Source organism: Hippoglossus hippoglossus, chromosome 24 (assembly GCF_009819705.1).
Source record: "Hippoglossus hippoglossus isolate fHipHip1 chromosome 24, fHipHip1.pri, whole genome shotgun sequence".
Lineage (NCBI taxonomy): Eukaryota > Metazoa > Chordata > Actinopteri > Pleuronectiformes > Pleuronectidae > Hippoglossus > Hippoglossus hippoglossus.
This window is the reverse complement of record NC_047174.1, coordinates 5,899,307-5,915,525: the sequence shown is the minus strand read 5'-3', so window position 1 is coordinate 5,915,525 and position 16,219 is coordinate 5,899,307. Positions and strand designations below refer to the sequence as shown.

At 42.6% G+C, this 16,219-nt stretch overlaps 2 protein-coding genes across 2 annotated transcripts; one reads left to right on the top strand and one right to left on the bottom strand.

Moving 5' to 3' along the window:
- Positions 1 to 701: 701 nt before the first annotated feature.
- On the bottom strand, positions 702 to 7,560 carry dtl (denticleless E3 ubiquitin protein ligase homolog (Drosophila)). The gene is made up of 15 exons (XM_034579696.1): positions 7,286 to 7,560; positions 6,191 to 6,328; positions 6,009 to 6,101; positions 5,863 to 5,924; positions 5,542 to 5,662; positions 5,162 to 5,227; positions 4,912 to 5,027; positions 4,732 to 4,805; positions 4,531 to 4,637; positions 4,336 to 4,440; positions 3,578 to 3,690; positions 3,401 to 3,490; positions 3,120 to 3,243; positions 2,247 to 2,887; positions 702 to 1,495 (listed from the first exon to the last, which is right to left on the bottom strand). Exons 1-15 carry the CDS (start codon positions 7,335 to 7,337, stop codon positions 1,430 to 1,432), a joined length of 1,968 nt encoding a protein of 655 aa, XP_034435587.1. The 5' UTR covers positions 7,338 to 7,560; the 3' UTR covers positions 702 to 1,429.
- A 691-nt stretch (positions 7,561 to 8,251) lies between these two features.
- Positions 8,252 to 15,674, top strand: ints7 (integrator complex subunit 7). Its single transcript, XM_034580257.1, has 20 exons — positions 8,252 to 8,448; positions 8,552 to 8,681; positions 9,064 to 9,210; positions 9,379 to 9,516; positions 9,606 to 9,652; positions 9,820 to 10,019; positions 10,111 to 10,233; positions 10,324 to 10,441; positions 10,938 to 11,072; positions 11,194 to 11,291; positions 11,438 to 11,677; positions 11,827 to 11,964; positions 12,069 to 12,275; positions 12,536 to 12,730; positions 12,813 to 12,916; positions 13,012 to 13,080; positions 13,467 to 13,599; positions 13,977 to 14,075; positions 14,772 to 14,957; positions 15,134 to 15,674. The coding sequence occupies exons 1-20, from the start codon at positions 8,355 to 8,357 to the stop codon at positions 15,455 to 15,457; spliced, it is 2,925 nt and encodes a 974-aa protein (XP_034436148.1). The 5' UTR covers positions 8,252 to 8,354; the 3' UTR covers positions 15,458 to 15,674.
- Positions 15,675 to 16,219: the final 545 nt, after the last annotated feature.

The window sequence follows — 16,219 nt, the reverse complement described above, 5'->3', positions numbered from 1 at the left end:
ACTATAAAAAAGGCCTCACTGACAGGCAGGATTCTGGCACACACAGTTGAAGCTTTTGTTGCTAGACGTTCTGCATCTGGTAAAAATTACATTTATTGACATTATCATTTTCACAGTTCAACCTGAAAATGTTCACTCACTGAGCGAGGGGGGCCTTCCTGACAACTACAGGCTGCATTACAAATGTAAATGTCTCATTGTTGCAAGTTTGGGATCAAACAAATGTGATTATACTTGTCACCACATAAATAAAAGAGCTGTAGCAAAGCCTAATTCTGTGAATGAGGTTTGTTTTTGGGGGCCCCCTGGTGGCTCACAGGGAGGGCAGGCTCGTCCCTCTGGGATGTTGTCCTGCATCTAAGCGAACCCAAGCACTGTCTCCCAATCAGCCGGTCAATATCAGATATAATTCAATCATGTACGTTTCATCTAACCTCGACTGCAGGGAAGAAAACAAGTAGAATTCAAGTTCTGGGACAGGGGATGGTTTTATTTATTTATATATATATATTTAAACTTTAAGCAGATATAAGTAGAAACATATTCATTATGCTAGTCAGAGGTTGTGAGCTGCTTGACAGGACATAAAGTCAGAGACATTTCAATTCAACTCTTCATCTAATGTTTTCTTCTATTTGAAATACTGAATAATTTTGACTGTACAGGTCAAAGTGTTCAAATAAAACAGAACAAACACCACGGAAACTGACTTCAATTTAATAAAGGTCAGACCACAGCAAGTTTATGTTAATTAAATACAAACGGACCATGCAACAATCATTGGTTATTTTGTACATATAAACAACTTGAGCATTTTCTCAAGTAAAAAATCAAAATCAAAAGATTTTTATATGTGTAACACTGACGTGACAAAATCCAGAGCTGAAGATATAAATGACACGCTGTTACAGAGCTGATCTGCGACCAGCTTACACTCAGTGAAGTTCATAAAAGGGCTCAAAGCTGTCAAGCAAAATAATTGTACTTTTTTTAGCAGAATTTAAAATATCTACAACTGTGGACAACTCTCTACTTGAAGATTAATACCTTGTTAACCTCCTGAACACCTTGATGGAACGTGGAGTCTTGTATTAAATGGTGCATCGTCTCTTACAGTTTTCAGGTTTGAGTAAAGTGAAAGATTTACTCGGAAATGCAACCTGATTTCAAACCAGAGTCTCTCAGCAAAGCACCAGAACATTTGTGTAGGAGGCAAATGCAAATACCTAAAAAAAAATAACAGCCTCTGTGGATGTGAAAACTGCTGCATCAAATGTTCAGTTTCAGTCGGGTTCATGTACTAATGTAAGTCATGTGTTCTCAGAGGCTTTACCGTCTGTGGGTCCCACATCACATATAAAAGATATACTCAAAAATAAAAACATTGCATTCAAACAGAAGCACAGAACATGTGATTGGCTCCAGCAGGTCACTCCAGAGTCGGTCTCCTGAAGTACGTGGAGATTTTTTTCATGTTTTGCGGCGAGCGGTTCGTCTGAAAGAGAAGAAACAGAAAACTTCAACTGCAATGGTCACTTTTGAAGCTATTCAAAAACATGCATGCAAATATTAGCAGTGATACAGAGGGACAGACCGTCATCCATAAAGACTGTATTTCTGCCAAGGAAGTTATGTTTTCATTGCCGATTGGCTGTCCGTTCACAGAATTCCAAAAATATTTTCTTGAACATTGGTGGAAAGGTGACGTATGGGTCAAGGAAGCATTCATTCATTTTTGGTGTGGATCCAGGAATGTCTTTAAGATTACTATATAGGGCGTTATTTTTAACATTTACAATATTTTCCCAGGGAATAATAAATGGATCTTGATAGGAACAAAATGATCTGCCACATTTAGGGGACTGATTTGCTGCGTCTTGATTGAAATCAAGGGGACTGTTGAGACATGGTGGAGGTATGCGCTCGACTGAGTATCATTCTGGTTCTTATTCAGTGACTTTAAAGCCTGAATTTCTAGACTGGCGACATTCCAAGTAACTGGAAGTAAAGGAAGGCGTTGATAAGAGTGCCAAGCTACAAGAAATAACATGTTTTTGTGTCTTCACTCTGACATTCTCAACTGGTAAATGGGTGAAATGAATCTCTCTCCCTGAAAGAACAAGAAAAAAATACTCTTGAAGGAAGCTTTATGTAAAAAGACACGGGAGAGAAAGACTAAAGAAACTGAGAAAATGTACAGGTTGTTAAAAGAATATTTACGTCTGAAATCTGAATGTGGTACTAACCGGTGAAGCTGGTGTTTTCCCTTCCTGTTTCTTCGAGGCACTGGGACTTCTGGGACTACTCGGGCTTCCTTGACCCTTCCTCATCTTTTGTGCCATCACAGACAGCCAGTCCATTCCTCTGGGAGAGTAATTCTCTTTGCCACTCTGTCTCGATGAGCTTTGCTTGTCCTCTGCGGGACAGTCTGTTTGTGACCTGCTCTCCTGAACAGGGCAGCAGATACCAGCCAGGGTCCGGCCTCTCTTGGGCGCAGGGTAAAGTTCAGTAACACAGTCGCATTGTTCCGCGCCCTCACAGCCGGCAGACGCAATGGTCTCCAGCCGCCGTTTGGCCCGTCGCTCGATGGGAGAGGTGCTGCTCGCCAGACTTTGGGGACACGGGCTCAGAACCCTGCGGAGAGGAGGGGTGACCTGACCGGGAGACCCGCGGCTCGGAGATAACCACTGTTTGATAGAGGATGGCGTTCTCTGGCGAGCAGCAGCTGCCTTTCCATCCAGAGGCTGGACAGGTGAAGTGGTGCTGGAGGACAGAGGCAGGGCGGCTCCACTCGGAGCACAGGCAGCGAGCCGGGGAGACACGAGGCCTGGACGACTCTCTGTCCTCTGGGTTTTGGCGGGAGTCGTCTCAGCTCTGACTGAGGGCCCTTAACAAAAGAAAATGTGCTTTTTAGTCTAGTGTGACACCATGAGGACTTTGACAGAAGAAAGCAGTGAGATTTATGAAGAAGCTCTTCCATATTTTACATAGTCAGACAGCAGCACAGAGAAGGAATGACCCAGACATTTTGCTGTCAAGTTAAAGACAACATACAGTATATATGATTACATGGTAGTTGTCGTTAACATGGATTGAAGGATGGTAGTTGGAATACTAACTTGTTGGAGATTTCCGACGCGCCCAGCCCACGAGGTTTGCTTCTCCCACTGCAGACCGCACCTCCTCTGTTTCCCGGTGAAGCCTCCAGATCCGGACAGTGTGGTCATCCGAACAGGAAGCAATCTGCCAACAGAGCAGTGAGGATTACACAGAGACAGAATCCAGTTTCCTGTCCTCAGAATCATTTGTAGGTTTTGTTCAAAGGAAACAGGTTGGAATTCATTAAACTAACATATGTGGTTATGACAGTAATTGTGGTTATTAGAGTTTGCTGCTCTACCTTGGTGAAATCTGTGGGACACCACACGACTGATGTCACTTCCTCACTGTGGCCTTGAAGGGTCATGGGAGGATGTTGAGGCTCAGAAATCTGAGATATATAAAAATGGACAAACACGTCAGCCACACAAAACACTGAAAACATCATCAGGGTAAAATGAAATGAGGACGACCTTACCTTCCAGATGTATGTGTGATTGTCACTTGAGCCACTGGCCAAGAACTGGTCGTCTGGGCTGATAGTGGACTTGATATAAAATGAGGAATTCTGGTGGCCACTGAAAACAGCCACTGTGGAAGAAGAACAAGCAAAGATATTATAATATAATAATATGAGATAATAATGAGCAAGAACTACAACACACACAGACATCACAAACAATACAAACTGCTGACATTTCTGTTTAAAAAAGCATGGAAGTAATGTTACAGACCTACATAAACACACTTAAGACCTAGTATGTAATATTCATATGTATTTAAGGCCTAAGATTCAGATCATTGAATTGTGGATTTAAGATCCTGTGGAAACCCTTAATTCAAAGTAAAACCAAAGGTTAAAATCAGATTACAGAAGCATAGACAAGACACGATGAGGGTAAACTGATCTAAAACAGATGTGTTTTGCTTCAAGATGGCTGACTAGTCTGGATGGTGTGAATATTGTTCAGCAGATTCAGTTCTAGTGAGCCACCTCCCAATCCCTAAGATCTTTAGCACATAAAAAAAAACTGTAATTTAAAGATACTATAATTAACATACCATGTCTCTGAATGTCTACATTTCCTCTGTATAAGAGAGATTCTGCTCTAGTTAAACGAAAGGACATTAGTCTTGCAGCCCCATCTAGTGGTCTGCAATGGTAATATGTCAGTGATAAACAGGAAAATACCTATTTTGGCACAGGTGAACATTACGACTGGAGCAGTTATTTACCTGGATTTGTCTTTATTCCACTGAGGTTGAACATGTAGATATTGTCATCAGTGCAGTTACACATCACATTTGATCTTGTGGAGTCCAGAACAAGTCCGGAATAACCTGCAACACACACAGAACAATATTCAGCTTATTTGTTTTACTGCATCTAGCTCCGTGTAAACTTGATATCCAGTGTGGCAGAAAACTAACCGAGCCGCATGCGCATGCAGGAACCCGGGTACGGGTACGTCTGCAGTGGAGCTGGATCCTGACGGTGAGCAGTGTAGTTCTTTCTCAGATCCCATTGCTTGATCACTCTGGATGGGTGGAATTAAAATATAAAAATTCAACATGACAAAACAAATGTTCACACCGATGTTCTGCATGTTTAAATGAACAGTGGTTTCTTACCCATCGACGGCCCCAGAGGAGATGAGCGTGTGCTGATCCCGAAACAAAACCACTGTGACACTCTGCTGGGTGTCCTGCGAAAAATAAAAAAATATTGAGGATCAGCGTTGCCTCTCCACCTTGCTGCTCTCTATTCCACTTCATTTAAACAAACAGGGTCATGTTATGAAAGAAACTCACCACACTGGGAGCCATGCCCCGAGTGCTGCTACGTCTCTTCTTTATTTTCAAGGGGGCGTTGGTCTCTGCTTTGTTGTGAGCGCCACTGATCTGTTTCACTTGTCTGTAGAAACCATCTGAGGGGAGGACGCAATGTGATCAAATACAAAATAATCTATTATTACGAAACAAGATCAGGTGGGGCCAAATATACATATCATTGAATATCAAAAGGAAATATTTGTAACTGAAACCAAACTAATCAAACTACCTTTCTTGCTGCACCTCGTGTCCCAGACCATAATATTTCCATCTCTGGCTCCAGTGCAGAACACAGCTGTTGAATAGAGAACAAAGAAAATGCATTTACAGTCTCCACCCATTCATCAGTTAATACTAAAGCTTATTTTCTTCTATTTAAAAACAAAACCTAATGTAATCTACATTTTGAATGATTATTTGGAGCAACAACAGCAGGGGAAAGTAAAGCTAATAATTCCAATAATCATCAGGTTACCATAGCTCTAGATACCTAGATTCAATAAACTGGATTATGTCCTCTAGAAACAATCAAATCCATGTTGTCCTGTGAATTCTAAGAGATGACAGGTAGCATTTATTCCCCCAGGTGACATGTTTGTTCAAATGTACCTTTCTCCTCAGGTGCGAATGCAACAGACTTGAGGCTGCAGAGGTGACCCTTGAAGCTGCCCAACATGTCTCCTGACTTCACGTCCCACAGCCGGGCCATTTGATCACCTGCAGCCGTCACCTGAGGAGGACGCGCGAAGAGTTTAATATGTGCAGAAAGAAAAACAAATACAGAGAATAATATAAAATCAGGAATTACAACGAATGATACAAAATTATAAGAAATAACCTAATAAATGTATGAAAAGAGAATTTAAATGACAGTAGGTAAAATGTCACTGGTTTAGCCTGATTTACAGACGACTGCTGACTCATACTCACCAATTGAGGCTCCCCCGGTACCCAGGCAATGTCAAAGACAGCATTCTCATGAGCCAGCCATTCTGCAAAAGTTCACATACCATCAGCCTGGAACATTTGCTGATGATAGATGGGACAACTGCGGACAAACAAGTCTCTACACATACCTTTGAGAAGCGGGTTTTCTCTGCTCTCCGTGTTGTAGATCCTCACGATGCCTTCCTCATTGGCTGCAGCGAGGATGTTCTGCTGCGTCCCGGCTGAACAAACATTAGGAGAGCAAGTTAAATGACAACAGCCACAAAACTCTGATGTGTCAGGTCTTGTGGTAAAAATGCAGGTGGGTTACCAGAGGAGAAAGCTAATCCAAACGGTGGCACGGAGTCCCCCAGGTTTCCATAGGAGATGTGTTCGTCATGTCGGACGCACTTGAAGCCTTGAAGCAGAGAGCTCAGGGGGAGCCTGGGCCAAGGATCTGCAGGGACGGCTGGAGAGAAACATGCATTCAGTCAGATGTATTACAGAGATGCTATAACATCTGTTCTGCTTTATCAGTCTAATTACATCTTTACAGTACATATTATGACTTCATGCTCTGCAGGTAAGGATCTCCACATCTGGATTCCTTATGTGCAGAAGTTCTCCTGTTCAAGGGAGGTTTTCTGATCAGACACCGTACAAATCAGGTTTTAGTTTTCAGCTATACTGCAACTGAATTAATAAGCAACCATTTCAAATCATCAATTAATCACTAAAGTCATTTCTAACTTGATATCGGTATCAGCATTTATGTTTGCAGATATGCATTTTTTTATTTTACAGTACAAACAATGCAATGTTAATTCAAGTTCTATAAATTTAGTTTATGGTTGAACTGTAAAATATCAAGCCTCAATTACATGTCATTGTCATAAAGGTTGGATAACGACACCTTAGGAATTATTGCCAATCTTAAAAAATATGTATATCAACCAATAATATATATCTGTATAATATCTGTATTTTTGGACAGTTGGTTGGAAGAAACCAGGCTTCACAGGAAGTAACATTGAACTTTTAAACTGGATATTTTCTAACATCTTGTAACAAATGTCAGTTATGTCATCATGCCACACCTCAACCTACTGAAGCTGCAACGATATGAGGTTTCACAGTGTGACCTGAGAAACAGCTGATTTAAACACTAATATTAACAAGTTGAATTATATGATCAAAGCTCAAGATATTCAGGACATGAGGTCAAAAGTTTTTGTCTTCTGCACAGTTCACTTTAACCCTCATCCACAAGTTTAACACGAGAATCTAAAGTGGCACATGCATGAGGAAAAATGCATGCGATGCTAGAACAGACAGATCTGCATTGAATGACATGTTAAAGTAAGCTAACGGTGGCTTTAGCTGAGTCAAACTCACAGTAACACACAGTACAAACTTCTAATCTCACCGTTCTGCCTTCGTCTGCCAACTCCTCTGTCAACAATCGAGCGGAAAAGCATCGCTGCGCTGCTCGAACAGACGATCAGAAGTTAGTGTTTCAAGTTTTGAGGAGTTATCCGGCGTCTTTATTCCGCCTTGTGGCTGCTGGTCGTGTTTCCCGCGAACGGATCGTGTGGAGGTAAAGATGAATCCCCCGCGAAACTCGCGTCGCTCTCTGCCATTGGTGGAAACAGCCGCTTCCGCTGCACCGGCGCGTGCACATCCGCTTCCTTTGTGCCGCTGCTCTGTACAGTTCAACATCCTCAGTAACGAAGCTCTTTCGAAGTAAAGAACCATCCCTGTTAATTTGTCATGATCCCATAGACATACCCAACTATTAATCTATATTCACTTCTAGTGGTTTCACTTTTCTCCATGTTTATATCTGTGCCTGTATCTTTTATTATGAATTTATATTTTATCTGGTCCTGTAAATCATGTTGTATCCATGTTTCTTCTTCCTCCTCCTCTTCTTCTTGTAAATATTTAGACCATCCAATAAAAGTAAAAGCGCCCTTTAAAAACAAATTCTAAGTAAATAAATAATGTATTTGCAAATAAATGTGATAAAATGAAATACTTGTATGTGTATATAATAGTGAAGGAACTCAGGATGACCCATGTCAGTGACATCATATCATTGGATTATTGTTACTAATAAATGAACATGTAAGTGGCACTGTATGTTTTATTTTAATGATATAGATATAATTTTCTCTGCTTTATTTACTTTTGGGTAGTTTGATTTATTCTAGCACATCATATTTTATACACTTATCATATGTTTTGTGTATAATATCTAAAAATGATAAATAAAGCAGCAAATTAAAGCAGTGAGGTAAAGATGACAATGTAAAAATGCTTTGAGGTTAAAGGAAATAACCGCAGACTTGAGCTTCAACGGCGCTTTATTGTGAAAACAAACCCTGGACCGGAAGAGTAATAGCTGTAGCATGAACCTGTGTCTCTCTCTGCTGATCACTGAGCTCCATGGACGCAGCCATACTTGGATTTAAATGTGATAAACTTCATTAACAATGTCACTTTCCACCGCTCGCTCGTTCCTATCTGAGGCCTGTTATGGCGAACAGGAGCTGGACGCTAACTCCGCGCTCATGGAGCTGGACAAAGGTAGTTAGCCTGCATGCTAACGGGCTAGCACCCGGCTCTGTGTGTTGTGTCTCCCCCGTCTGTGTTGTGCATTGTCCCGGTGACACCTCTGCTTCTGCCCCAGGTCTGCGGTCAGGGAAGCTGGGGGAGCAGTGCGAGGCCGTGGTCCTCTTCCCCAAACTCTTCCAGAAGTACCCGTTCCCCATCCTCATCAACTCCGCCTTCCTCAAGCTGGCAGACATCTTCAGACTCGGGTATGGACACTTCACAGACTGATGCTGGATCAGAGAGGGAGAGGTTCATTACGTCCTCAGTCAAGTTTGTTATTAGTTTGAACTTCAGATTAAAACACATCTGTTCAGCTTTGCTCTTTGAATAAGTTACAGACATTAACATTGTTTATTTTTGTCAAATAAAAGTTTCATTTTGACAAGCATAGACACATACAGATATATTTGTGAAAGGCTTACACCGGGTTATATTATCTGCCAACTGATTATCTGCCAACTGATTATCTGCCAACTGATTTAACAGATTATTATAATTCATTAACAGTAAGTAATCGTTGTGGTGTTTGATTCATTTGACAGTTTTTACTGTGGCCCAAACATGTTTGGTGGTTATTTCTGATTTCAGGAACAACTTTCTGCGCCTGTGCGTGCTGAAGGTAACTCAGCAGAGTGAGAAACACTTGGAGAAGATCCTCAACGTGGACGAATTTGTTAAAAGGGTGTTTTCCGTCATCCACAGCAATGACCCAGTGGCCAGAGCCATCACGCTGAGGTAATGAAAACATTGCACATGGTGCTGGTTTGCACAGGATTTCTGCCACAGTGTTATACCACTTTACAACGCTAGAATACATGTGTGGTAACATGTTTGCCAACGTCCCCTCTCTTTCTCCAGTTGTCTGAGATTCAAAACAATGTCCCTCTTTCTGCTTTTGTTTAGGATGCTTGGTAGCTTGGCCTCCATCATCCCAGAGAGGAAGAACGCCCACCACAGTATTCGCCAAAGTCTGGACTCTCATGACAATGTAGAAGTGGAGGCGGCCATATTTGCTTCTGCAAGCTTCTCCGCACAGTCAAAGTAAGGAGAGTCATTACCTGAGCTGAACTGTAGTTGACATTTTGGATTGCATGAATTTGATGTTTTTTAATGCTGTTTCCAATTTTCAGAGACTTTGCAGCTGGGATTTGCAACAAAGTCAGTGAGATGATTCAAGGTAAAATCTTTTGGGAAAGCACTTGCAGACAAGCTTTGGATTTAGATATTCCAAACAAATATTCAGCATTCAAATAAAACCCTTAAAAACAGGTAGAAAGTTGTTGTTCTGTTCACGTCGTCGTTTCCAGACGTTTCATTCCTCTTCGATCTGTACCTTCACCCCAGGTTTGGACACTCCAGTGGAACTGAAGCTGAAGTTGATTCCGATGCTGCAGCACATGCACCATGATGCCAGCCTGGCGTCCAGCAGCAGAGAGCTGCTACAGCACCTGGTCAACTCGTATCCCTCCACCCCCATGGTGATCGTCACCCTGCACACCTTCACCCAGCTGGCTGCCTTCTCCCTCTTTGACATCCCTAAGCAGGTACTGACCATGAAAGGAGCTCTACCATACTGTACCCGTGATAATATTTTGTCTTGACTTATTTAAAATCTTCTTTTTTAATTCCACACAGTTACAGCTCCTCCTACAATACCTTAAAGATGACCCAAGAAAAGCTGTGAAGAGACTTGCAATCAACGATCTAAAGCTCTTGGCTAAAAAGGCTCCTCATCTTTGGATCAGAGAAAACACTCAGGTAGAATTTCAGTTGTTAAAAGTGCACCACAGCCTTAACTTCATGTTGGTTTGAAGCCAGTGGTTAATATGAATGTGTTTACACCTCCAGACTCTGTGCGAGTGCGCCCTGACGAGCCCTTACGACAGCTTGAAGCTGGGAATGTTGTCTGTTCTCTCCACCCTCTCTGGAACGATCGCAATCAAGCAGTACTTCAGTAACATGACAGGTACTGTTCATTTTAACCATAGACTGTAATTAAGGATGGATGACGTGTCTCCACTTCCTCCTGTTTACAAAAATTAAGCTAAAATATCTTTGATACTGGTGAGGCCATCTTGTTGTTTTGATGTCATGTGTGTCAGTGCAGTCAATCGTGACGTTTCAACACATTTTTCTATCAAAGCATCAAATAACTAATAACAACCAAACTCATCAGAAACATGAACACTTGAACAAACATCACTGTGATAAGAACTACCTTAAATGACAGAAACCATCTTTGAGACGTTGTAGTTTGATCCTTGTCCCACCCACTAACATGGAGGAGGCTGGTTTTTATGACTTATACTGTGGTCAGCCCTGGAGCGATCCAGATGATTTGGGGATCCATCATGTTGATCATCTTCATATTTTAACAAAGCCATATATGTTGTCATTGTTGTTATATTCATAACAGAAGAAGAGCATCTCTGGACTGATGTGTTTTCCTTTCACACACTCAGGTAGCTCTTCAGTTCCCCCATCGCTCAGTGACCTGGTTAAACTGGCGCAAGAATGCTGTTACCACAGCAACCTGGCAGTGGCTGCTCACGGGGTCATTGTGCTTTCCAACATCGCCATTTCCTGCCCAGAGAAAGGTTAGTTACAAAAAGTAATGGTTTGGGATTAGTCTGATAACCGGTGTTGCAAATGCAAATGACTCCCACCTCTGATGTTTGCTCTTGTGATTGACTGCCTCTGGTTGTATCTCTCTCTAAGACATAGTACAGTTGGAGCAGGACACAGTTTTGGGAGTGGAGTCTCTTCTGATGCTGTGCAGTCAGGACAGCAGCCCCAGTGCCCAGGCCACACTCAAAGTAAGACATGGGGCAGATTTTAAAAACCTTGTTAAAACTTATTTTCTTATTACAGAGTGTGGATAACTGAATAGACGTGTCAAGCGTCTTGGGACAAAAAATTTGGAATAATATTCTGGTCTACTTGCTTTTTGTGTTGACCCAAGACGGCCCTCACCTCATTGGTCAAGATGCTGAAAAGTCGACCCCATCTCAGCCAGTCGGTCGTGGAGTTTCTGCTTGGTCAGCTCCATTTATCCTGCGACTCCTCCCGCGTCCTCATGTGCCACGCTCTGGCGGCCATCGCCACCCACCTGCCGGTGCTGGGCGACGGCATGCTGGGAGATCTGGTGGACCTGTACAGAGTGGCCAGTCACTCCTCCACTGACAAGCAGCAAGAGCTTCTGGTGAGAGATTGAGTCTCACAAATCCCTCAGTTGACATTACATTCACTTCTGTCTCAATTTTATAATTAAATTATTCTGCCATTGCCTTTATGTGTAATATCTGCAGTTTTGGATTTGAACACTTGTCCCACTCACTGTGTTTGCTGCAGGTTTCCTTGGCAACCGTGATTTTTGTTGCTAGCCAGTCGTCTTTATCAGCTGACGTGAAGACGGTCATCAAACAACAGCTGGAGAATGTGGCTAATGGCTGGACGGTGTACCGCATCGCACGCCAAGCCTCACGCATGGTCAACGAATCTTTCTTTCTTCTCTTTTTGAGATATAAATGGTGTCACCAGGAGCCGCCCACCTCCTGAGACAGGATTATAAAATCCTTATCTCTAATCCGCAGGGCTGCCACGAGTTCTCCAGCGAGCTGTACCAGAGTCTGCGGACCCGTGTGGCATCGGAGCACTTCTACTTTTGGCTGAACAGCCTGAAGGAGTTTTCGCAGGCCGAGCAGTGCCTGTGTCACGTGGAGGACGGCGACTACAGCGGAGCCATGACCGCCATCGCCGAGGCCCTGCGCTCCTACCAAAAGGGCATCGCCTCCCTCACAGTCAGTTCCCTACCAGACATCTGCTTGTCAAATCATTCCTGCAGATCTGCCTTCACTCATGACATGATGTCTAGAGCAGCTGATATTCAGTCTGAGAACTCCTGCTATCGTAGCTAATTTATTTCGCATCTCAAACTGTTAATGAATCAACTCTAACCTCTTGTACCTGACTTTATCTTGTTAGGTCATTTCAAAAAGACCCGTGTGACCATTTAACTGTGGTGTCCATGTACATCTATCTAATTAATCCCTCCCTCCAGGCTGCCAGCACTCCGCTGAGCCCGCTTACATTCCAGTGTGAGTTCATTAAGCTGCGGATTGACACTCTGCAAGCCCTGTCGCAGCTCATCTGCACTTGCAACAGCCTGAAAACCAGCCCTCCTCCAGCCATCGCCACCACCATCGCTCTCACCTCAGGCAACGAACTGCAGCGCTGCGGCCGCATCTCACTGCAGGTAAGACGCTGAAGTCTGATCTGTGCGGCTCGGCAGTCTAGACAGGCCCAGTGTATAACTCTCCAACTTGTTTTGTTTTCAGATGAAAGTGTGCATGGACGAGTTCAGAAGTCTGGCAGCGCGCTATGCTGACTTACACCAGTCCTCGTTTGACGCAGACTACGCCACGCTTCGCAATGTGGAGCTGTATCCTCAAACATGCCTCGGCCACGTCACTGTCACGTTGAGTTTTTGACCCATTTCCTCTGCTGTCATTTGTTTCTCTTTAACTTTCCACTCAGACAACAACAGAGCTGTTTGCTTGTTTCACATGTGATAGAAGCTTTGATTCTGGACCCACAGGCAGCCAGGTGAGTGTTGTTGGGAAAATGGGGCATTGGGATTTGTGTAATGCTTTTGGAAAGAAATCAAATGCAGCTATGATTCTATTACTTACTAATTTCAGGAGAAACTGCTATAGAGAGAACTTCTACCCATATAATTTCCTTGTGTAAAAAGGGTTTCACTTTCTTTAACTGCATCAAACCACTTCCTCTTTTCTTCTATATTTCTACTTTAATAACTAGACAATTGTGTAGGATTTTTTCGGCCTTGGCGGAGGTGTGAACTCCACTGAGTGCCATTTTAGTGTTTTATTGTTTTCACTGTACCATTGAATGTGAATACTTTGTGCTAGAAGTGCTTTGCTGTAGCACACGTCCCCTGAAGAGCAACTCTCTCTGCCTCCATTATCTAGTTTTCAGGAGTACGGCACCCTGGGGTCAGTGCAGACAGAGAGTGAGTACGAGCGACGGATGATGTCGGTGTTCAACCACGTGCTGGAGGAAGTGGAGGGCCTCACAAAGAAACACCCTCCAGTGTCATACCTGGTAATAATAACTTTATAATGGTAACACCCAGTGATCACCATGATTGCATATAGTTAGTCTCCAGATCTGTGACGTCTGAAGTTTGTAACAAATAGCCTGTTAACTAATGGTGGATTTGTCATGTTAGAAACTCAAATATTTATGTAGCTGTGTCAATATACTATTTTAAAGTATGTGTCTGTTATCTTGGCCTGTTAATGTTTTACATTATCTACTGTAAATAATAATAATAATCTCATTAAATATTGTATTGCGCTGCTCCTGAACATTTTTTTTAATTCAGTGAGATTTACCAGGTTAAATTAAGAAATAAAAAAATGGAAATAAACTGTTTAGTACTGTGCCAAATGTAAATGTGTTGTTTGTATTGTTTCCAGCACACAGGGTGTCTCTGTGATGCTGTCATAGCTCTGCTCAAGGTCCCGCTGTCCTTCCAGAGGTACTTCTTCCAAAAGCTCCAGTCAACAAGCATTAAGGTATGGTAACAGCTAACTAGCACTAGCACTCTGTAGGGCACACGACTCCTCCAAAGCCAGACATCCCCTTTAGATTTAATCAAGTCGCACCAGATTGCCCACACTCGTATACATCTGTCCCTTAAAGTCCCTTAGATCCATGAATTATTCTCTGAGAAATTATCCCTGGGTCTGCGTCTTTGTCCGCATCTGTGCCAAAATGTAATGGGTTCTTTCTTGGCCCACGTCCCATCCTTCCACCAAGTGTCAAGTAAATAGGTTCAGTAGTTTTTACATAATCCTACAGACTGTCAGACAAACAGCAATGAAAACATAGGAAATTATAAAAGCACAATTGACATCATAATCCATAACCTTAGGTTTAGTTTGGTTAGATTTATATATCCTCAGCACAACATAAATGTACAGGATTCCTTTTATTGTTAATGTCAACAAAAGGAAGAGTGACAATCACTCCCTAGTTGCTCAGATTTTTTTATTTGACATTTTATAGATCAACCTTTTGTCAAAGTCCCTTAAACTCTCCCTTACGTTCACTTCAGTGACATCAGCGTCAAGACAGGTTGACATGCAAGGACACAGACAAAGACAATACATGCTATCTACAGTATACAGTATCCGTTTTAAATGGCTGCGATCCAGCAGATGTTCTTGATCTCTCTTGTGACTAATCTGGGTGTGTTTTTGTTTTTCCAGCTTGCTCTCTCTCCATCCCCTCGCACACCGACTGAACCGATCCCAGTGCAGAACAACCAGCAGCTGACTCTCAAAGTGGAGGGCGTAGTGCAGCATGGTTCCACTCCAGGACTCTTCAGGAAGATCCAGTCTGTCTGTCTTAACGTCACTTCAGTTCTCCAGAGCAAGACGGGGCCGGAGTACAAGGTGCATACCAGCTTTTTGCCTTTTGTATTTGATTATAGATTGAATTTCTTTTTTTTTTAGGAAACCTTAGGAAACAGAAAATGCTTGCATCTGTATTTTTCCACACATCAAGCTACTTAAGTTGTTTATACTGGCTCATGAATCATGGCTGTTTCATGTATTTTATACCTTTTCAGATCGCACTTGACACTAAAACCAATGAGATTGAGCAGCGGGTAGAGCCGCACAATGACTACTTCAGCACCCAGTTCTTGCTGAATTTCTCCATCCTGGGCACCCACACCGTCACAGTGGAGGCGTCTGTGGTGGACGAGAGTGGCACAGAGTGGAAGACGGGGCCCAAGACAACGGTGTCGGTTAAATCCCTGGAGGATCCATACTCCCAGCAGCTCCGCCACCTGCAGCAGCAGCAGCAGCAGCAACAGCAGCAACAGCAGCAGCAGCAGCAGCAAAGTGTAGCTCAGCCTGCTCCTCAGAGGGCAGCGTACTCCCGCTTCTAGTGAACGTGCCCGTGATGCTTTCTTTACTGTCAAACAGTTCTTGTGTGCAGAAACTCATGTAAATATTTTTTGATTAATTAAAAGATCAGAGTGAATTTTACTTCTGCTTATTGTGTGTAATCTTTCTAAACTGTGTAAAGGGCACAATAATGAAGTCATTTGGACAAGTCCACACATTGTGTCGTCCTTGGCCTCTGAAGGTGGAAATCAGCCACCATAAAATGCGAAGTTGCTTTTAATTCCCTCTCTGTATTTTTTTAATCCAATCATATTTCATGCAGTCGTGATCTACAGGACAATTAAGCGCTGGGTGTCCTTGGGTTTACTGTCGTCATTTCTCCATAAAGTGTAATAACATAAAGGGCCAAGGGGAGGCAGACCACAGTCACTGAGTGAACACCTGAGTCTGAAGCGCCCAAAAACATCTCATGTCAATTCTTCACTTTTCTGGTTCTCAATGTGAAATAGTCAGAATTTAGTCTATTTTCATGAGATGCATTTACAATTTTACATTTTACATTTTACATCATGATGCTGACACGTGATCTTATATCTTTAATTTCAAAAAACAGTTACAGCACAGAGGTTCAACATCATCTCACATTTTTATAACTTTATAATGGTGCAAACTCTGTAACTGTTGCTGTTACTAATTTAAAGTGAAGTAAATTGATATTAATGCTTAACTCACACTGATACACACACACACAGCTGATGATGTCATCTGAAAATAATTTGAACCCGGAAGTGAGTCCAGTTGCT